The 22886-nt window shown below is 33.9% G+C and overlaps 1 protein-coding gene across 1 annotated transcript in view; it reads left to right on the top strand.

The window, feature by feature from the left end:
* Window positions 1-22886, top strand: part of LOC129975993 (acetylcholine receptor subunit beta-like 1) — a 191277-nt gene that overhangs the window by 105682 nt on the left and 62709 nt on the right. The window contains exons 2-4 of the mRNA XM_056089319.1: window positions 3796-3932; window positions 8018-8062; window positions 21959-22068. Of these exons, the coding sequence (XP_055945294.1) occupies window positions 3796-3932; window positions 8018-8062; window positions 21959-22068 (292 nt within the window). The remainder of the gene's footprint in view (window positions 1-3795; window positions 3933-8017; window positions 8063-21958; window positions 22069-22886) is intronic.

Raw genomic sequence — 22886 nt, 5'->3', positions numbered from 1 at the left:
TGGAATGTTTACTCACACTAATTAATAAAAACTATAAATGTACTTAGCAATACGCTTATCTGTATTTATGCAGGAGCCGGAACTTATAAGAAAACAGTACAAAAACAATATTTTTCTGCAATAATGATATACTTTTCTAGTCAGAGTTCTCGGGATTTCAAGTAAGTTTCTTTGTTTTGCTGGGCAGAATGAAGCAAGTATCTACTGGCTATAGTTTGCATGTTTTTTCCACAAGTGTCAATAAATGCCTTAGAAATATATTCATTAACGTTAAGCTCGTGTTTGTTCCTGGAACGTTAAATATAGCCTTTTCACCAAGAAGTAGACTTTGAAAAGGCAAAATGGAATCGCATTCACTTCGAACATGGATTTTGCTGTATCAAAAATTCGTTAAATCTAGAATCCTTTCATTCATTTATTTAAATTAGCTAATTTATTTATTTAGTAAAAAATTTACAACTATCTTTAAAACATTTTAAAGACAGCTGTAAATCTTTTTTTTTTCCACAGTGAGCGTCAGGTCTATATAGCGTTCAAAACAAGTCGGAAGGCACCCTTTTCTGTCCTTGAATTCCTTTCTGAACAGCCTCGAATATTCCTCTTCAACAACCTCTCTCAGCAGAAGGCAGTCAGCAAACACCTCAACCGGCGAGTGAGGGCGCTCCGCTTTTATTACCTTGCTTTGCCGTTGACTCCGGCGTGCGGCGCTCTCTGCCCCTCTAATTACTTTTAATGGCAAATTAACAAGCCAGGTGACAAGGCGGACTCGCGTTAAAATTTGCTGAAATGGGAGACTTGAAAGTTTTTAGGGACGGAGCAGAAGAATTATGTAATGAGCTAGTGTGAAGCCTTTCTGGGTGATGGAGACAGTGTTTGGCGGATATTAATTTGGAAAAACAGTGTTTATTAAAGGTTTGCTTTTTTACGCTCTTTTAATGGCCGATGGACCTGCTTCAATTTAAATGAGATTCGCTACTCTCGAGATAATCGAATGCTAAGTGTTATTCAGGTATGGTGACGGATATTTCGCGTGTAAGGTTTTGTTGCAGTTGTTTTCTGGTGCCTAAGTGTTACTTTGAAAGGACATCATTCCTCCGAGAATTAATAAAAACAAATTTATATTCTTTGCACTCTACTTTAGATGTCAGGTTTACAACCAACATCTAAATGCACCGACATTAGTAATTCTTAATTTTTAAAAAAAGATTCATTTCTCTTTTCAAAAAAAAAAAATATCCAAGAGAGAATAAAATAAAATAAAATATGATAACTAGAGAGGAAAAGTAGCATTGAAATGTGCACTTTAAATAATGGTCAGCTGCCTATAACAATTCTGACAGTTCCCCTCCCTTTTTTTTTAATTTGGAAGAAAAATTCAAATCGCATAATTGAAACTGGACGGAGAGAGTGGTGAACGCAAGGAGTAGATTTAAAATGCTCACACGATTCTTTTCACCGTCTTTAATACAGAACGCATCATGGTGCTGAGTGGTCATGAAAAACTTCTCCGATGTATGAAACCCTGGCGACCGATTCGCTCAACCAATCAGAAGGCATATTTATATATTATTTGAAGTTATGCGCTCGTGAATGTGATGATTTAAAATAATTACCATCTCACGGTTACCATTGCGTAAAAACAGTTTGAAATTTCCCTATGACGATTCTCACTTTTTTTTTTCTTATAAAAAAACAGATCACCGCATTGAAGGAACTATGCATGCATGACAGAAATTTTTGGTGATTGACATTTGTAAAGGAAAGCATTATGGAAATGCAAGAAAGGTCGGATTTAGATTTCGGATAATTTCAGTATCAGAAATCCTTTGGGGTAATGTTAGGGATCGCGGTGACCACGAGACTGTTCAGTTATAAGAGATGACTCTAACACCAAAGTTTTGTTTCTTGTCGAAAACAAGTGACGACTTGTTGAGGAGCAGCATTTCATATCCATACAGGGTCATTAACCATATTTCACTGCAGCTGTTCTGAAATGAAGTGATTTGCAACACCGTTGCATATCGAACACTTGTGTTCGAGTGTGCTTTATGCTTGAGAAAGCGACCTCTTCGAAGACTTACGGAATGTGAGTGACCTTATTGCACAGTCACTTTAGTTTCGTGTAAAGGTGCCACATCGAGAGGATTTTTTTTAGCTTGTTAAATGCCGTTCAAGGAGTTGACGCCCTCTATTAAGAGAAAGTAGGCTCCAGTCACTAATAATATCCGTAGGGGTCATTTACTGTCATCATCATATATGACGAGGAAAAAAGTGGCTTTTAAAAACTCAATTTTCATTTAATCAAATAACGTTAACAAAGGACCTCATCTTAGCTTATGATTTTGCCAATGAAGTCGCATTACTTCAGCAGCATTCTCCTTTCAGATAAAAGAGCTTTATCAATTCACTTCATTGTTTTTACCTGAGTGTCAACTTGTCGGTACCCTGAAATACTTGACCGAACAAACAATCTTCCCTCACTGCTCATTAAATGGTGTTGTGTCATTGGTTCTTCTGCTGTCTGACCCCGTGAGTTATGTTGTGTCAGTGTACCTCTTTTCAGTGTTGTCATTGGTCCTTTACAATCATCTGTTTTTTTGCAAATGTTTTACGTCCATTTTCTTACCACCAATAACATTTCAATGTCATCTGTGGTTTTTAAATGATCTGATCAATTTATGCAGGGGAGAAAACAAGTGCTACTATTCGGAAATACCGAAATATTTTCATTACAATCGTAATCGTGAGATTACGATTTTCGTGATTTTGTGATTTCGTGATAATTGTGAGATTACGATTTTCGTGATTTTGTGATTTCGTGATAATTGTGAGATTACGATTACAATTTTGTTATTTTAACTTATCACAATCTCGAGCGCAGGTCTTCAAAATAATATCCAGCATTTCCTTTCCACTCGTTGAGCGGAATTCATGAATAAGAGTAGTTTCTGTATGACCACCCCCTGCATGAAAATGTTAAACAGTTCAACTAGTTTAATTTCAGATCATTTAATTCCTTACTCTGAGTTATAGAGATATTTTTAAAATAATTTCTTTGAGTAAATAAAAAATTTTGAGTAAATAAATTTTTTCTTAATCAGAGAAAGGCTTGTTTCATTTGCTCATTTTTAAATTTAGTTTTAAAATTAACACGGTCTTTCTAAGACTTTTCAATCCATTTCACGACGATCCATTTCCAAGGAGCCCTATTTTCACAAACAAAATGCCCTCGCTCTCTGTGTAGAACACTCTCACAGGGAGGGAAATATGCTTATTGACGAAACGTTCCCATCAGTCCTTCAATTTGATTTTAAACTTAAGACTTGCTAACGATTTTACAGAAAAGAATACCTTTAGAGTTTCGTACGATTTGTTTATGTCATTTGTGTTTATTCATTTCAATTTGTTTATGTCATATTTGAATAATGAAATTTACGAATTCTTGGACAGATGTACAAATTTAATATAATCAGCTCAGTATATTGATATTTTAAATCCGAAATGTAATACACATCTATGATTCTGAGGATAAATCATATAAAGAATTTGATCATTCTGATTTATTCTTTTATCTTTTGTGTCAATGTCCTGATGGGCAGAATTCACATCATTTTCTTCGATGAATTTCATCCAAAATATATAATTCCAAAAATAATTTTAATGGACCTTTGGAGTTTCAAAAAGTAGACATTCTTCAAGATATAAGATGATTAAAATATTTTTTTCACTGAGTTTGCATACAATTGTGTAAAAAATATTACAGTACTAAAATGCATCATTTCTTTTATCTTGCAGTCATGGCATCCGAAGACGAAGAACGCTTGGTTCGCGATCTGTTCCGAGATTACAATAAACTCATCCGGCCAGTCGAGGTCATGAACAAGACGGTGGAAGTCCAGTTCGGACTCTCCTTTATCCAGCTCATCAATGTGGTGAGTAAAATTTGTGAAAAACAATTCGCAGAAACAACGCCAAAGGTTTTCTGAGTATGAATACAGTCACTAAATTATTTCATTTTGCGAATAGCCATAAACAATTGAGCTTAATACTCCTTCTAGAGCCTCACAATGCTTTTCATCTCGTCCACTGAAGACCCCTCTCCTATGTGGGCCTGATGCATAATGTGGCCAAATAATACATAATGGGACATCGTGGGCCAAATTTCCTCGCTTTAGTATGGAATGGAAGTTTAGAAGCGTGTATATTATCTCGGATGTTGCCCTCGTCATCTGACAGTGGTTCAAAAGGGTGAGGCCCATCCCAGAATAGCCCTCAAGCTACTTCCAAACGGAAGTTAAAGCCGACTGCCGGCGGACGGCTTTAACTTCCTTTCTTTTTAGGACGTTGACGTTCTGAAGATGTTTGAAGCGCAATTATTTATTTACTTATTTTTGATCATGAGAAAATGTTTTCAAATAAAATTTGAAAATAAAGGCGAAATGAACTGTCATTAATGATAAGAAACTAACTAAAAGAATGTTGTGCTGTGAAATTTTTCTGATAAATTCTAAAATAGTAGCACTCTGCATGTTACTTTATTAAAATGTTATACTTTCGTGATTTTTTTTTTTTTTTTTTTTTTTTTTGCCCAATCGAAGGTGTCTACGTGATTTTTCCTTATAAACTAAACTAATTTAACGAAACGACTTTATTAACCAGAGTAAAGATTGAATTACTAAGTTTTCCGATTGGTTATCTGCCTTGAGCCGTGTTTGTAAAACAAAAGAATTGTAAAATATTAGACTAATATTAGTACTTTATTAAACATAATTGTAGAAATTGTAATATGTTTCATTTTATTATTAAAATGTTTATAAATATCAAAAATTTGCTTCGGTTTAGTTTAGTCACATTAACGTGCCATTTTAAGCAACACTGCTGTTATTTTGAAATGGACCTCGAAGGACACAAATGAGCTTCACCAAAAATGAAATATAAAATTATATAAAGAAATAGTTAAAAAACAGAAAAATTATCACTGAAATATTTTAAATTAAAAACAAAAAAATAATAAGAATTTCACAAAAAATTTCTTAAGTGACATGAATGCACGAATTTTTAAATCAATTCAAAATACCGATTAATCGAAAATAAAATAAAGAACATGAATAAAATAAAGAAAGGAAAAAACTTTTAAGCATCGACAAAATTTGAAAAGAAAAAACAAAGAGCAACATATAATCCAATCACATAAAGCGAAATAAATCGGAGTAATAAAATGTATCTATACTAATAATAAAGCTGAATGTGTGTGTGTGTGTATTGGTGCTCAACAATTCACACCGTTCGACTTACAGTTACCAAATTTGGCATGTGTATATATCTTTGAAGTCGAGAATGTGCACCTAGGAGAGAATTTTTTAAAAATTTTTTATTAGAATTTTAACTAATTAAAAAGTAAGCGAAATTTCGGCGTTTTTTCGCGATAACATCCGAAAATAGTATCGCACAAAAAGGAGTTTAATATCAAGTTAAAGATTAAAAAAATTATCTTTTAAACGATACCAATGTTTTAATTTATAAATTAAATTCCTTTTTTTAACTAATTTTTAAAAAAAAATTAATTACATTTTTTAGCAATTTATTTCGCTCAAAATAAAAATAAAATTTGCACACGTTACGCGTACATGAGGAAAAATTAGTTTTTAAACGAGTTGCCATTACCTTGACAGAAGCTCAAATAAATAAATGTTAATTATTACTGAAAATAAAATATAGAAAAGTGTAATTTTCAGTAAATGAATTCAGTAATTTTCAGTTTGAAATGAAATGAATATGAAATATATTTCCTAAAAAATAAATGCAAGACAACATTTTCTATGATCTTTTATAATATCTATAGTATTAATTCAATAAATCAGCTTTATCTAAGTCAAATATGGTATACTATACCACACAAGATATTTATTCCATTTGTGGTTCAATGGCTCATTTCAAAACCTTTAGTAATAGACATACATCTATTTAAAATGGTCTGAATGAAGTAAATAGTTATATTTGATGTATCTTGAGTCAATAAAAGCTTTGAAGTATCACGAATTTTAAATTTTTACTTATATCCTCGGTCCCGTAAGTCATATTTAACAAAATATTCTTAAGATACAATATTTCAAATAAAATGAGTGCATTCGAATCCACTAAACCGATCATTAAAATGGACTGATTTATGAAAATTTGAATATTATTAATCTATAAAAACGTTACAAACAATCCGCTACGGTAATCTAAACTGGATTAGAATTACTTCACCCGTCTGGAAGTAGCTTTCGTGTCATTTTAGAAAATGCAGTTCAGTGGAGTTAAGCTAAACTAAATTAAAAACAGGTTGTCGCCAACGCAACTGAAGGTTAGAAGTAAGACAAAATCTTGTTATTAGACACAGTCACAAGTATAATATCTTCATTACCTGCATCTTGCTTGTTAAATTTTACAAATTAACAGCGCAGTTTAAAAAAATATGTATTGGCAGTTTTTTTAATCCTCGAATTCCTCCAAAGTCAGCATCTTCTTGAAATACTTTCTGATTCAAATCCGCATTTCTTGACTTCCAAAACCTTTCCTCCCCATTCATTTCTGGCAATCAAGAGAAGAAGGACCCAATTAACCTCGGGCCCTGTATAGCGGTGTGGAAGGAGAGGCGGCGGCGTTGCTGTGGAAACAGCAACGCCGCCGCCCCCACCCCTTCTTGTTTGCCGCAATTGAGCAGTTTAATCAATTACCGGTGAGTCCTGGGGGCCCTAACTACGTTAGATGGCTGATGTCATTAACTGACTCAAGACTCGAAATTAAGACGACCCCGCCTTTCTCATTTCTCCGTCTGATTGAGCTCATTTTTTTACAACCGAAGTGTTTGAAGAGAAAGTATTGATACCGAGGAAAGATTTCACTTTTAGATGAATTTCCTCGTTTCGGACTTCTCCGGGATTGAATAATTCCTTTTTGGAATGATACCTGTTTGTGTGTAAGCGAACAGGCAACACGCTTGATGATGGAAATTTTTAACGCCAAAATGATAGATTTTAATTCCATTTTGAGCCAAAATCGTAGTTTACCGATTTGTCCAACTGCACGGGAACTTAATAACTTAAAAAAAAGACACAAAAGTTAGAAAACAAAAAATAAATAACGGTTTTTATCATAAGAACTATAGAAGATCAAATTTTGGACAGAGTTCGATGACGGATTTGACCATCGCCCTTTTCCTTCGGCGTATAAATCGTAAGATGCTGACTTATTAGCATTCGCGCTAAATCAGGTTAAAAAGCAACATCGCGATAATAGAAGAAGAGACAACACTGATCCTTCCGCTTTCTTTCGTATGATACACACACATACACACACAAAAAAAAAGTTAAAAGAAAGCCGAAGGAAGAACACTCCCGCTTGTACATGCTGTTATTTTCTGTATCGGTATTTCCATTGAACAGGGAAAGGGTATTTAAATCAGTTAAAGTATCTAGTTGATTTTGAAATTCTAAAAGTTTTAACTCAATATATTTAGTATACTACTTTTTCTTAGCAATACTTACTTCCGCTTGAAACTGTATAAAGTGCATTTATATATAAACTGCAAATTCGATTGTTTGATATTAATTTTCGTTCTTTATTACAGACAATTATTTAACATATTTCATGCTTGATGTCGAATGTTCCTTCATTTCAGATGTCAATTTTTTTTTTAATTACTGCACATTTATTACTTTACGACGTGTCTAAATATTTTAATAATTTTTAGATCTAATTATCAACTAATCAATATATTAAATTGCATTATTTTTTGTAAAAGTGGCAGCAGTAGGCTGTGAATTAATAAAAACTGATTTTTAAAATTTTGAAATACTTATTCAAAAAAAAAATCAAGGGGAAAATTAAAAATTGAATTCATTAAAATTTTAAAATTGTTCTTTGATGACTAATAAAATGCACTTTTAAAAATATTTTTATTAAATTTATTTTGGTTAGAAATGTGTTGCATGTTTTTCCAAAAATTACCATATTTGTTTTTTTAATTTTCCAGAACGAGAAGAATCAAATCATGACTTCGAACGTTTGGCTGCAATTGGTGAGTTGGAAAGCATATTTCCCCCTCAATTTAATATTTTCTTGCCACAAATTTTTTTGTTGTTGTTGATAATCTTGTTCTTCTTTAAATTATTCACAAATTCTGACCTGCGAATTGGGTAAAGGCTCGAATGTCTTTTCTTAATTCAATCCTCTTCATTGTCTCCAATCCTCTTACAAATATCCTCTCAAAAAGAAGTAACTCAAATCGCAACTTTTGAGCTTTCGTATTACTTTATATCATACAACTCAAAAGTGCAAATAGTTAGATAAATGAAATTAAGTGTGCTGATTTGTCCTTATAATTATATTGAAAAATCGTGATCATGGATAACACAAATGCAACTCAGCATGTCGTCAACATTTAAGGCATCCGAAATCCATGTTCACTGTAGTATGAAGTGCGATGAGCTTATGTATGAGAGGCGAACACTCGTTCGAAGACGCTCTCTCCTTCTCCTTTGAAAATAGTTTTGATTCCCCTCAACGGCTGGAAGTATCGAAACACTGCATGTTCGAGAAACATCAATCAATATTGAAGTTTGTAAATTCTATCTCAATGTCTTGAAAACTAATAGACGGATCGATGTGATTGAACTGAATGTTGGAGGTGTTTTTGAACCCCCCCCCTCCCCACAACTAAACACAGATGTTGGCCAGTTACTCCTAGACATTCATAACAATAAAATATTTCTTCTAAGGCGCTGAGGTTCGCTTTAAACAATCATTTCTACTTTTTGAGAGTCGTTGGCAAGAATAAGCAGGAAGAAGGGCCAGGAGGACCAGGTGCAATAAATTAGAATGTGTGCATCTTTTAATGTCTTAAAAAACAATGATGATATTTGTAACTAAAAGTAGCATGTAGGGGAAAGTGGCAGTTGGCAATTAGATATGAAATCTTTTTTTTTAATTTCACGATCATTTTCAACTGTTTTATACGTTTTTTGATGATTTATTTGTACTTGATGATTAAAAATAAACTGAAGTCTAGATTACTGTTTCTATGAAGAGGTATTAATTATTTTAGAGTAAGTCCCAAGAGCAGGAAAATTTACGAAAATATCTGTTTTTTTTTTTGTTTTTTTTTGCACGAATAACTAAAGAGCAAGAATCATGGGTAAGACAGATTCGTTAAGTTGAGTTTTAAAAACATTCTGCCAGAATCTTGATTACATTACGATTACAATGATTAAATATAATTTAATATTATGATAAATAATACGATTTAATTACTGTACAGAGTGGATGATACAAATAAAAATTAGAGGAGCTAGAAAAATGTTAATTTTCTAGCTCCTCTAATATCAACCAGGCATGATATTTTTAAGGGATGCTTAGGTATGACGTAATGCAAGAAACGGTACTCCCGACTTAATCTAATCTTAATAAGGCTAGATCGGCTCTAGGACATTCAATGAAGTACGTTATCAAATGGAACTGAAGTAGTCACCCATTGGCAACAGCTTTGCTAAGGAGGTACATCTCATCGTCCCGGATGACTTTCCCCACAATTAGCATACTTCAAGGAGAAGCAGAAGCCGATATACTAAGTCAGGCCACTTCGAATCCCCTTATTTGAGATCCCTGTAAAAAGTAAAGACCATACTTAGAAAAAAAGCAATTTCAAAAATTTTAATCGAACCAAACAAGAAATTGGATTTCTGGGTACATACAATCAATGTACACTAGTGCAATGCAATAGATTCTGATTTTGATAATAATAAATGCAGAAACAATATAATTAATAACGTTAAAAACCTTCTGAGGGACAAGAAAAACGTCCTAAATACCAATAAAGGATCAACGATGAGATATCAGAAACAAGGTTTCACACAAACTTCTATCAGTGGACCAACCCTCTGGAACCATCTAATGAGCTCTTCTACAAAGTTTGCCAATTAATACCAGAATATAAGCCTACGTAGAACATTTTTGTCCTTTCCTTCCATGATCCAGTAAGGACTCAATCAGAATCTGAAGCTAATCAGCTACAAGTGGTTATCAAAATAATGGAAACACCTGTGAATAAAAGTGACATTTTTGAATACGCTTCGTAAGCATTAAAATATAATGATAGCCACTAGTTGTTTTATAAATAGCAATGTATATATTTTGGTAGTATGTGTTAACTTTATTGGAGTTCTGTAATCCTTGGATTTTTTTGAAAAGTATAAAATGTCGGACTTCTCAGATTTTCAAAAAGAAGCCAAATTATAAGAGCCCGTCTAGCAGGAGCAAGTATGACCGAAACATCCCAATTTTTAGTCCTTTCTAGAGGTACGGTGTCTAAATTCATGACAGCATACACATAGCGCGGCAAGATAAGCTTGGAAAAGCAAAATAGTGGGCGGAAAGAAAAGCTCAGTGCAAGTGACCGTCGGGTATTAAAGGGAATTGTAATGTATAAAAGGCGAGCAACTGCAGCAAAAGTAACCGCAGTATCCATCTGAATTCTCCAGTATCAGTAATTACAATTAGAAGGTATCTTCATAAATAGAACATTTATGGCAGAGCAGCAATTCCCAAGCCACTTGTCGCAGATGTTAATAGTAAACGTCGTCTACAGTGGTGTGACACTCACAAAATCTGGTCTATTGATAAGTGAAAAAAAGTAATATGGTCTGACGAATAATGTTTCACACTTTTCCTTACAATAGGAAGGATGCACGTTTGGGGGACACCTGCACAAGTGTATGATCGTGATTGTCTTCCTCCAACTCTCAAGCATGGAAGTGGATCTGCCATGATATGGGCAACCATGTCGTGGTTTTTTACTGGACCAATCGTAACTCTGAAAGGGAGGATTACTCGGGAGGAATTTTAGCTGACCAGCTCCATTCTATGATCTCAATATAATTGAACCGTTATGGTCTATTTTAGAGCGTTCAATATGGAATCGATATCCTCCATCGGCATCTCTCCCAGAACTTACACAATATCTCCAGGGAGAATGATACAATATTCCTCTAAACACTATACAACACTTGTATGAATCGATTCCTAGGCAAATCCAAGCTATAATACATGCCAAAGGCGATCCTACACCATACTAATAAAGGATTCTTTATAAATCTGTTTCCACTATTTTGATAACTACCTGTTAATAGATAAACTCTTTGCTTGAGAAATAAAAAGATAAAACTCAGTTACAATTTTTAGTGGATAGAATATCTCACTTCTTATACAACAAGTATACTAGAATGACCACCATTCAATGAAAAGTTGAAAGAGATACAAGACAATTGTAAAGAGGGAGAGAAGGAGAGAGAAGTTTGAAAAAGAAAATGCAATAAAATGCTTAGAAAAAAAATTGATGGACGAAACGGTTAATCAGAACACCCATTTAAAAACACAATATAGGCCCCTGTCTTTTTCCAAAACTTTTCAAAGATAACTGGTAAATGCTGCCGAATATACTGAAAGATCAAAATACCTTTTACAAAGTACTAATAAAAGGAATTTTGATTCATGGGAAAGTCGCCTTATATTTGGAAGCAATAGTAAGCATATCGTAAATAATCTCTCAACTATGTACCGTTCGTTCCAAAAACAATTTTTACCCCCCCCTCCGTTTCATTTCTGAAGGGAATCACGCATACACATCAAGTCGACTAAAATGATGAAGGAAACAATATAGGTGTGCTTTGGCCAGCTCCACCATCAGCACATAAAAATCCAACTTGATCATTTCAAATCAGCATTGGATTTAGAACTTGCATCGAAAAACGAGTGGGAACAGCATTCTGTGGTATGACTGATAACATTATCACTTAAAAATGGTGTTCTAAGCTATCTCTTATATGTACAGTCTTCCTGCCAGAAATGCCTGCGCTTAACTGAGTAATCGAATTCGCTTTAAGTTTCACAATTCAAGCCTAAAAGCCAAATACGATAGCCCGGAAAATATTTTACTTCAACTCCATCCTTTCATTTAAGTGTGGGATGTGGATGTAGCCCGGGCTGCGGGCTACATTAGAAACAAAATAGTAGACAGACTATATAAAGAGACTGTAGAAAATAAACATTTACTTGAAGCACCTCTAGCGCAACTAAAATATCTTATCAGAGCAATTATGAATCAGAAGGTTTTGCCACTTTTCAAATGGCTGGAGACGCTGGGATTCTCAATCATAACATCCTTTCTAAAGTAAACGTGTAACCAGTCAACTGCATAAGCAACAACGTCTCGTTTTTCGTAAGATTTGGGCCTCCATCGATTCATCCTAGCCGAAATCTCATAGTCTTCTTATGAGGGAATAGGTATTCTGCTTTATGGCACTGAAGGCCTCTTCACAGCCTCATACTAAAGGTTCCCCACCTAGTGAAAAATATCACTCAGTCTGGTTTCTGTAGAGTAGGCAACTATTCAACATTAAGGAGGGAGATTCACGACACGCTTCATGTCCATTTCAAAACAAAACTTTTCTCTTTTGTCTTGAGTATAATCAATTCTTTTTATCTTTGCCCTTAAATAGTGTCATTTCTTCGTCCAATGAATAAAAGTGTGTCTTATCCATTTTCAATTTTCATCCAGCCTTTTTATCAACAGCAACTTTTTACCTATTCATCTTTCATCTTCAATCTCTTGCAATGAGAGATCAAACTACCGTCAATAGTTCACTTATATTTTCATCTCATCAAAAATAAAATTCTTCTTCAATCATTTTTCCACTTTAGTTATGTTATTATTCTTATGTTAGTTTTTAATTATCTTCTATACAATTTAATAATTATTTTCTAATTTGCCCTTTCCAGTTTTATTGATATACTTGTGAGCATATTATTCATTTTTCTTATTACAATTATTTCAATGACAATAAATAAAAAAATAATAATCTAAATAAAAATAATAAATAAAAAAATAGTGGTTAGTTCACTAAGTAAAAATAGTGAATAATTCACTAAATAAAACTTCTGAGCCACATCGCAGATTATTACGATACTATAATGTAGACTGAATGTCCGAATATTAAAAGACAGGAGAATTGAATTGCTGATTGCAGAAATCATATGAAAGGGTTGGGCAAGAGGCTTAAGAAAACTGATTAATTTTGTAATTTAATAAGCCTAATTTTGTATAAAAAATTCTTTTTTCCTTGTTGTATTTTGTATACCTACAGTGTGGATTTACGTAAATAGCTGATGTATTTTACATTAAAATTATTAAAGGGCTCCATAATAAATTTAAACAAATGTGGATTCTACACGCAATGAGTTAGTGAGATGAACAAGGAAATTAATATTCAAATAAACAGATATATTGCTTCTTATACATACTAATTTATTGATAATATATAAAGAAGAAAATTTTGAATGCATATATTTATAATGTTAAAGCAATATTATAATAACACAAATGTAAAATATTTTCCTCTTCTACTTTCCTCATCTTCAGCTATAAACACTGCTATGTTCTTCTTCAAAGGATGTTCATGACTACTTGAAACTTTCCACTTTTTTATGCGCATAGTAGGCCTGTAGGCTTGATTTTATTCTCAGGTAGCTGTAATCATCATATCTTGGAAAACAAATTCATTCGGCGTCTGAAACAATTCAGAATTAACGTTTACCCACTCACCTACAGAGTACAGAGTGGTTAAACTGGCTGGTTGGTTTAAGCGAAATCCTTCTTTAGGAAGAATACCTTTTGTCTGAATACAAATGAAAATAATCGAAAATAAAAATATAAAAAGTTAAAAAATATTACGAGAACGAATTTGCAAAGAACTGGCCGTCTATTGACGTTTTATGTAAACGTAATAGATTTAAAATGACGTAGAAAGTAGGCCTCCGAAATGTTTATTTGGTTTTCTTCATAATACTCCGAAACACATAATGCTTACGTGATGTAACTTTATGCGAAGTTGATAACACTTCCGTTTCCATTCCACCTTCCCTCGGTTCCGTGAGTAGTGAAAAAGTCTGAATTTCCATGGTCTTCACGGCATAATCAGATGCCCTCACTCTTCCTGCGGGAGGGGATGACAGTACACGAGAAAACGTTGAAGAGACCACGCTCTCTAGTTGCCTATTTTCATCGCTACTTTCAAGTATGTCCTTTTGTATATGTTTCAGCACACATTTCGAGTTTAATTTCTTGCGAAGTGTTTTTTAAGAGGGATGATAATGGCCTATATTTTAACTTATCAGCAGAAATCCTACCAGCATTTCACCGATACACTGGAACTGCCTTTGGTCATTTGACCGCTTGAGGTTGGTTTAGTGTTAAATCCGTTTGTAGACGCATGAAAAAAAAAATTCCATGTTTTCTATCATCGGGTTTTCTTATCTTCAGATGAGAAATGTAAAATATCTGTGATATTCTTTCCATAGTTTCGTCTTTTTGTGTTTTTGTATTTTTTTACATTTATTATTAAATATTTGTTTTTTTTAGAACTTTGCCTATGCGGACAAAAAAATTCTTGTAATTTCAGCCGAATTCGAATAATTGAAAAATGTGTAGTAAGGAGGGTGAAAGTATCTACTGAATTTGTTGATGGAACATCTAGTTCAAAAGGAGTGGAAATGAGGAGAATACTTATTTCTTACTCATAACTTTTTAGCGATTCAAAATGAATCTCACAATCAGCAACTTTGTATTCAAAGTTTTTAGACACCTTTTTGTAAAGCACTCTTCAGATGTATTCTATTTCACCCTCTTCCGATCACCAAAAACTATAACATTAAAAGAGGAAAGATGGTGTTGAGTGAGGCTTTTTCATACGAACGAATCTATTTCGTCATCCAGGTTTGATGCCAGGAGTTTTCCAAATATGTTGAACCCCACTACGTGTGACTTGTAATAATATTTTATACTTCTTTTACTCCCAAATGATTATCGTGCTGATAAAAACTGAATAAATACTGAATGTTAGATTCAATCGAGCGAAAGTAAATGAAAAAAGGCCAAAGATTCTTTTATGTTATGCGGGTTCCCCTTTGATATCCAAGTCTCTTGCTCGATATGTGTTGCCACCTGACAGAATAGGGAGAAGGATGAAAATGCTGGATGGAGTGGGAATTCTAGCATTAGTCACGTGAGGGGGCTTCTAATGACACATGAAGAGAAGCGAAAAATACTTTGATGCGTGCTCCAACTAATCAAGATCTAGAGACAACAACGAGGAGGTGCGAAATAGCCTACACTCGCAAGAAAAATGTCTCACATTTCACAGGTGGCGACAGGCGGTTTCCACGAATCGTTATAGTGAAAGGCACTTACGTTTATTGAATGGAAAATGGTTATGAAAGTGAATCCTCTACAGATGGTTTTCTGTTTTTGTTATTTTAAGCGTAGAATATCTTCATAATGGCGTTCGATTTTTGAGTTAATGTTTTGTAATAGAATAATCAAAACTTCCGCGCTGTGTTTGTGGATGCCAATGAACAATCAAAGTCCCTTTTACATTCTCATATCCAAAATAAAATAATTGAGTTGTAAAAAATTTTGAAATTTCAGAATTCAGATGAATCTTCACATTTCAAAACTTTCTAAATGAAAAGAGCATGATTTGAAGATTATCTCTGTCTGTGAATGCTTTAGCTTAAACTATATCGAAAACTACTAAAAATATAATAGGATTTAGTTTAAAACTATATCTCCATAATTTAAACTATTCGAGAAGGATGGCATTTTGTAAGTAATCTCTGTTCCGAAATGACGAATTTCTATTACATTTTAAGCATAAATCTAGAAGTGTAAAATGTAGCATATAGTTTTATCATCAAAATTGTTGAAGTATGATAGCGCTTGGGTCTATAAGTTGATTTTTCGTCTAGGTGTCAAAACATATGTGCATGTGAAGTTGACAACCCTATATAGTACACGCATTTTTGTTCTAGTTAGTGTCAATTCATTGACCCTCATGCTTCAACGGTCCAGTCGATGAAACTGTGACTTTAGTCATTTTCCCAGCTAGCTTGAATTGTGTATAATAGCGCCATAATGTAGCTGGTCATGAAACTTGGGACTTTTTTTGAATAAATAAAAATTTCATATTCCAAAATAATTCTATAAAAATATGGACTATACATAATGGAGTTTTGAATGCCTTGCGTTATTTTATGACTTGTGAGTGCATCGGATTTCAACAACCGTTTAACCGTTTTAAAACTAGGATGAAAGCTGTTTTGGGAACTATTTTCACCCTTAATAAGACAACAGTATCTCGAAATGACAACAACAGGAAAAGAAGAGGTTTATTCAAAATATTTCTTGCACTTCAATTGCGAAGCTTCCTGGCATTGCTTCGGCGAAATGATTTGTTATTCAAGGAATTATTTCTTCCAGAAGGGGGAACCAGATGGGCACATAAAACGAAGCTTTCTCGAAAATATATTTAACTATTGGGAGCCTTCTCCCAGAATAACACTCTTCGGTATATACAATGCGATAAGTTTGTTACGTTTCAACACGATCGGATTTTCATTTTATGCTTCTTTCCTCCTCACAATGATATGTCAAACTTTATCCATCTATTTCTAAGCGCTTTTGAGATATCGCGTTCACACACCTTTTGGCACACTATCAAAAATATGTTTCTCAGAATTACGGAGGTTTTAAACCTAGAGACTCTAAGAGGAGGGAGGGGGGTGATTAGAGATTTTTTAAAAATGTTTTTAGGAATATCTCATTTTGAGCCTTATTTGACTTACAAAGATCGTGGAGTCGAACGTGTTCAAATTAATTTGTTTTTAAAGTCTAGAACTTTAATCTAAGGAATTTTCATGTTTTCTATTTTGCTTACAGGTCAGTACTATTCGGTTTTATTTTCATTTTATTGCCTGATTGACGGTTGTAACAAACTTTGTATTTCAGCCCCTTCATCAGGCTCTGCTCCCTCAGTCCGAAAAAAAAAACATCCTAATTTTGGAACTATGTTTGTCAATCGATTGATCTGGTTGTAAATAAGACTATTCAAAGACGAAACGGGGTGGGCTGGTTCTTCTTCAAAATTGTAGAATTCTAATAAAACTTTGACAAAAACTGTTTACGAAAAGTCTCTCTTTGATGCGCACGTGAATATATCAGCTCCAAGTTAGCTGAAATTCAGCATATTGTTTTATTAATAGAATTGTACATAAAATTTCAGATCAAGTATATTAGAGAATTATCTCTCCATCAATCTATATGTTTGAGTGTATGTGAAGGCAATCACTCGCGTGAAATGAAAAGTTTCAGATGGTCACGCCCCTCCGAATTCACTCATTTGGAAGTATTCACTTTCCTTCATAACACATCAAATATGAGAGAAAGTTTAGGAGAGCACTGTCTCAAATGGCTTTCAAAAAGGAAATAAAAGATAAAATGAAAGCATGTGTCGCCTTTATTAATTTAATTCTCTTCATTTCGAGAATATCGTTCCCTTCATTCCAAATCCTATCTATTCTCTCTTTCATGAACCAAATCATGATTTCGATCGCTTGGCTGCCATTCGTGAGTTTTCTTCTTTTTTTCCTCTCCCTTTTCTTTCTTCTTTTGCCGGAAGTCCACTATGGTCTTGTTCTTCTTCAATTAAACTAGACAAGCTTGGCCCGCCAATCACGGGTAACTACATTCGGAAAAGGGTCGACTTCTTCTTTAACTCGATCCTCCTCATTAACTGCACCTCCTTTGGAACGATTTTTCTGTGCCCTTCCTTCCACCTCAGAACAGATCTTTACCAGCTTTTTTTCATTTTATCTTCCTTCAGTAAAGTGATTTAATTTAGCCTGGCAGATCGGTGCATCCATCCCAATGTTTTGATTTTTCAGTCTTCAGCATTTTATTCGGCAGGCGAATTTAATCTGATTTGGAATTCCTCTTATTTTACTTATTTTAGAAATTAAAATACGAGAGAGGGCACTATGGTTATTGAGTCTTCGTTCCTTTCGTTACTGTCGCTCTAAATAAAGTGAAAAGTTGCATATAATATATTCACTGAATCCTTTATCTGATGTGTTCTTTTGCTTCACTGCTAACAGCCCTCTGTAGCGGCCATTATTTGAGGTCTATTGTAAAAATGAATAGTTTCTGCATTTGATCTTCTCTAAAAATTTACAAATGTTCTTTTGGAAAATTCTGCTAAAGACAACGCTTAAATGAACCCTGTCAACTGCAGGAATTGATAGCCTTATTTCACTTAGTAGATATTTCTTTGGTAAAGAGATGAACAGAGCGATTTCGCTAGTTTGGGCTGGCGTGAAACAGAAGCGAATAAACACCCGTCTATGAGTTCCAGAGAGCAGGCTCAGATTGCAATAATATACATTTTGTCATCAGATAGTTTCAGTAGAGGCTATATTTACAGTCGAGTAAAGAATGTAAATGTGGCTGAATGGATGGGATGCATTTTCCTGTGGTCAGTAATTTCAATCTTGGTTACGTAAGAATAATTATAATGTTTCGGCCAAGTCAATCATGCTTAAACATTAGTATAAACTGCCCTTCTTTGCACATCCATTCAGTCCCACACAAAGTAGATAGCCAGCGTCGGTCCTCGACTAATACCAATTGAGCCTGTTTAGAGGAATCCAAGGCATAGCAAGACTTTTTTTCTCTCTCCGACACACTGCCACTAACTACTTTATGGCAAAACTTCTCTGTCATACATAGAGAACTCTCTGCCAGTAAAATTTCAACTAGTGAAATAATTTCACCTGCAGAAATTTCCATAGACCCACACCCGGTATTCATTTGAAGGGTCTTATTAATTAGTATTATGCAAGGACGCATTATTTTATTTAGAAGCAAGCGAGAATTATTAATTTCACGAAAACCCAGGTTTTTCTCTAAAACAATTAGCGTTCTCTTAACAACAGAAAGTCAGAGAAATTTTCTCGCTTTTATGCCCTTTCTGGACAACATGAGTATCTTATCATCTTAACCACAGAATTATATTTCGAAAAGTACCCTTTATTTTCATTAAATGGTTAAATTAAGAAATTGATGTCGTTTTGTTAATTATATCAGATAAATATGATGTTAATTATATGAGCATTTTGTTAATTTTAAGTTTTGGAATTGTCCAAATATATTTCCAAGATTTAAATGAATCTCCAATTAGTAATCTTTCGTAAAAATAGAAAACAGATTATAAGTTAGGGAGGGAAGAGTTAGGGGAAAGCATCTGCAGAATATGTACCTAATGCTATGCCGGAGAGCCCAAAGCGGCTTTTGGTAGCCTTACTAAAATATATGTGTTTGGAATTATGACGGCTTGTCTGAAAACATTATAGCAATATAGTGCATGTAGTAGTATGGTGAGATGTGAGATGCTCGGTGCACGAAAATAAGTGCAGTATTTTTTACGTCATCAAAACCTCAAAACTTAGAACGAAGAAATTTGAAAAATGGATTCCATTTCAAAATTTCAATCTTTATAAAATCTTGACAGAAATTTGTTCCTGAGATACATTATGAACTAAGAGATAAGTGAAATTTGATATATGGTTTTATAACCTGAATTTTTTGGACTAAATTCTTTCAACTGGAAGGCCTTTGTCAGTCTGCGTGTTTTTGTCCTTAAGAACATAGCTGCTCAAATATAACTCGCTAGAATTTTTTTTTCATATTAGCCTTCTTCTATGCTCCGCATGTGGTCTTGAGAACCAAATTTAGATTTGTATCAAATTTTGAATGAATCAATTCACAATCTTAAAATCAGGAAATCTTACAAGGAAAAGCAGAGATAGGTGAGAAAGTCAATTAAAGAACTTTCCGGCCTCTTTCATAAATAGTTGTTGCAAATAAAGATGTCCATGTGCTTTCATTGGCTTCTACATTGCAAAGAATACAAAAAACGATGGGCATTAAAAATCTAAAAGTATCCAAAATTACTTTTCTCACACTTTCGTTTAAATGGAACTTTGAAGACGGAATTTTGTGATATTTTTACTCACTTTCTAATTTGCCAATTCTCCGAAATGTGTACAATTGCCTATTTTCAATGACAATGTAATATTCTAATACTGTCTGCACTTAATTATTATTTAACATATTCACTTTAAAGGAATTATTATTCAATACGTAGTAGCATTTATCAAATATTGATATGAAAGATTCCAGAGTATTTAGAATAATTAATTATAATGTTTGTTTATCATTTTCAAAATTTTTAATTTGTGAAAAGAATATTTTGCAGATAAATAAATATTTTTAACACTTTTATGTAAGATGGTGCGGAAACTCCCATCATTTTTTAGAAATGACACATTTGAGCAATTTTAACTGAACATTCAAAAAACGAACTTGAAGCATTTAAATGAAATACTAACATTTAAGAAAAGAAAAATAAGTACGTGCAGCATCCTTTAGATCAAATCATATTCATCATTTCGTTGGTGTCATCGGAACTGAAATGTATTTTCCCACATAGATAGCATTAAAAAAACTGTGTTTTATCTTTCTGGATGAATGATAACTTGTAAATAAATATTTAAAAGTATTTACGAACAGCATCCATTCATGAAGACATCACTTGTATAGAATGATTATGAACTGAGAGTCTACCGAAATGCTGAGTTCTTTTCCATCTGTTCACTTCAGAATGGTGATATCTATAAAGTGATTTTCAATATAAGGAAGTGCCAATATGTTGTGCGATGTGATGAGTTAGGTGACGGAATTCAAAACTGGCATTCCTGCCTCGATAAAAATGCCAGCTACAAAATTATTGAGCGTTGCTTTCGGAAGTGAGAAGAGAGGGCGAAGAAGATAGAAGATGCACACACATCGCTCATAAGAAATTAAAATATTAGAGCTTCAGCTTACATAAGAAACTGCGAGTTAAATTTTCAATTTCAATTTTAATTCAAAAATATTCAAAATTATTTTATTCGAAACTAAACTTCTGTAAACAATGGTCCGTTATACAGAACAGCCATTTGCTGACCATTGATCGAAGAGTTGACATCAGAAAACATATCAGCTTCATTAATTTGCTACTGAGTCTGGAAACTAAATTATAATTGAATAGCATATAATCCATGAAGGGGCAGTGGGTAGATTTCAATGAGGCACAGATCCCATTTCGTCCTGCTAGCTGTCGTAATCCCTTAAACGTCCAGAGAGAGAATCTTCAAAGCTTGATAATCTTTTCTATCCGTGGTCTCTCCCTCTCTAAGTCGCTGCAATCAACTCGAAGGACCAAGAATCCAGTTATTTCATTTGAAGGAAAACTAGAATAATATTCTAGCAATTTCACAAGATATTAGATATTGATTTTACATAATTCGAGGAATGATTTTGTATTATCTTTCCACAAGAGAAACCCATTAAAAACTGAATGTGATTTAGAGAGAACTCATCATGCAATGAATTAAAATATGTGCCATTTTAATAACTGTTGATTTTATCATATGCTTCAATGTTTTAAATTCCCGTCCTAAATACTACTTTTGACATCGCGTCTATCTAATTGTGACTCCAAAAACTCTAGGAAAAAACAAATAAACTAAAAAAACAAAACAAGAAGACTGAACTTTGGAGTAATTTTTTCTTTCCAAAATTACATTTGTTTACCAACTATTGCGAGAAATTTGTTTATCTGTTTCTTTGTTGCTGATTATGTGATAGTAAAGAAACTCAACTTGAAAGATGCATGGAATTTCACAGATTCTTGAACTTTAACCAAAGTTCTAAAAGATTTATTTACCTGTCTATTCTTGTGCATTTCAACACGATAGCTCAAAACTATAATTAGTCACACACGATTCTGTAAGTTGTCCTGAGGCCAAAAGTAGAGATCTGAATAAGTATTTTAGCGCAATCTGTCCAAAAGATGAAAATCCCTTTGTACAGATAAAACAGAAAATCGGAGGCAGAATGCTCCTGTCGATTAAAGACCGATAATCATTCCGAATTAAATAATGAATAATATTTTATTCAGTCATTGTAACTGACATGCTCTTCTTACAGGTCTGGAGTGATTACCAGTTACGTTGGGACGAGGCGGATTACGGTGGCATCAATGTCCTCAGGTTGCCACCAGACAAAGTTTGGAAGCCCGATATCGTCCTTTTCAACAAGTGAGTAGATTTTATTCCCTTCCTCCACGATGCGAGACTATTTCTATTATTGACATTCCCTTCCCCCGGGAGATACCTCACATATGGGAATGAGAAACTTCCCCAATGATGGTCAACTTAGTGGGTACAGAAATAGAGTGGGATCAGCTATATCCTCATCTCTATTTTTTATAGGTTTCATCACAAATTGTGAGGAAAATGCGTTTTGAATCTATTCATTAGTTTGGATTTGTATAATGATAAAATACATTTATCAATTTTCGCTTATTTGTTGTACAAGTTGTTGCTTATTTGTTGTCTAAAAAGTTCGATGGACGGATGAATATCTCAAACGCAACGTAACTGAGAATTGTGGTCAGGCGCATGCGCCGGGAGGGACTTAGGAAGAGCTGTCTTTTTACAGCTCTCCCTAAGTACCTCCTAAGTGTATCAAGGAACGCAAGAAACTGGCGTAGATTAATCTGCTGTGGGTAGTCGAACAGCGTGTATGCGCAACTGACATCAAATTGAAATGGAGCAACGGTTTAATATGAAATTTTGTTACAAATTGGGAAAAAGATTACTGCTACGCATCCAACGTGTTCGCCCACATTTGTGCAGGACTGGGCACGTCCTGAAGGGCACATGTTTTGCAGACATACCACATATCCGACGACGTGTGACATCTGTGCTTCACTCCATTCCAAAAGGGCCTTCGCTCACTCATTCTAACAGTTTCATCAAAGATGTCAAAAATGTAATGTGTTCAATGAATATTGCTTTAGAGGAGAATAAAGGTATTTTGTTCCCATGATTTGTTTTATGTTCCTATTTACCGT

Source organism: Argiope bruennichi, chromosome 1 (assembly GCF_947563725.1).
Source record: "Argiope bruennichi chromosome 1, qqArgBrue1.1, whole genome shotgun sequence".
NCBI lineage: Eukaryota > Metazoa > Arthropoda > Arachnida > Araneae > Araneidae > Argiope > Argiope bruennichi.
This window is presented reverse-complemented; position numbering and strand designations above follow the sequence as displayed.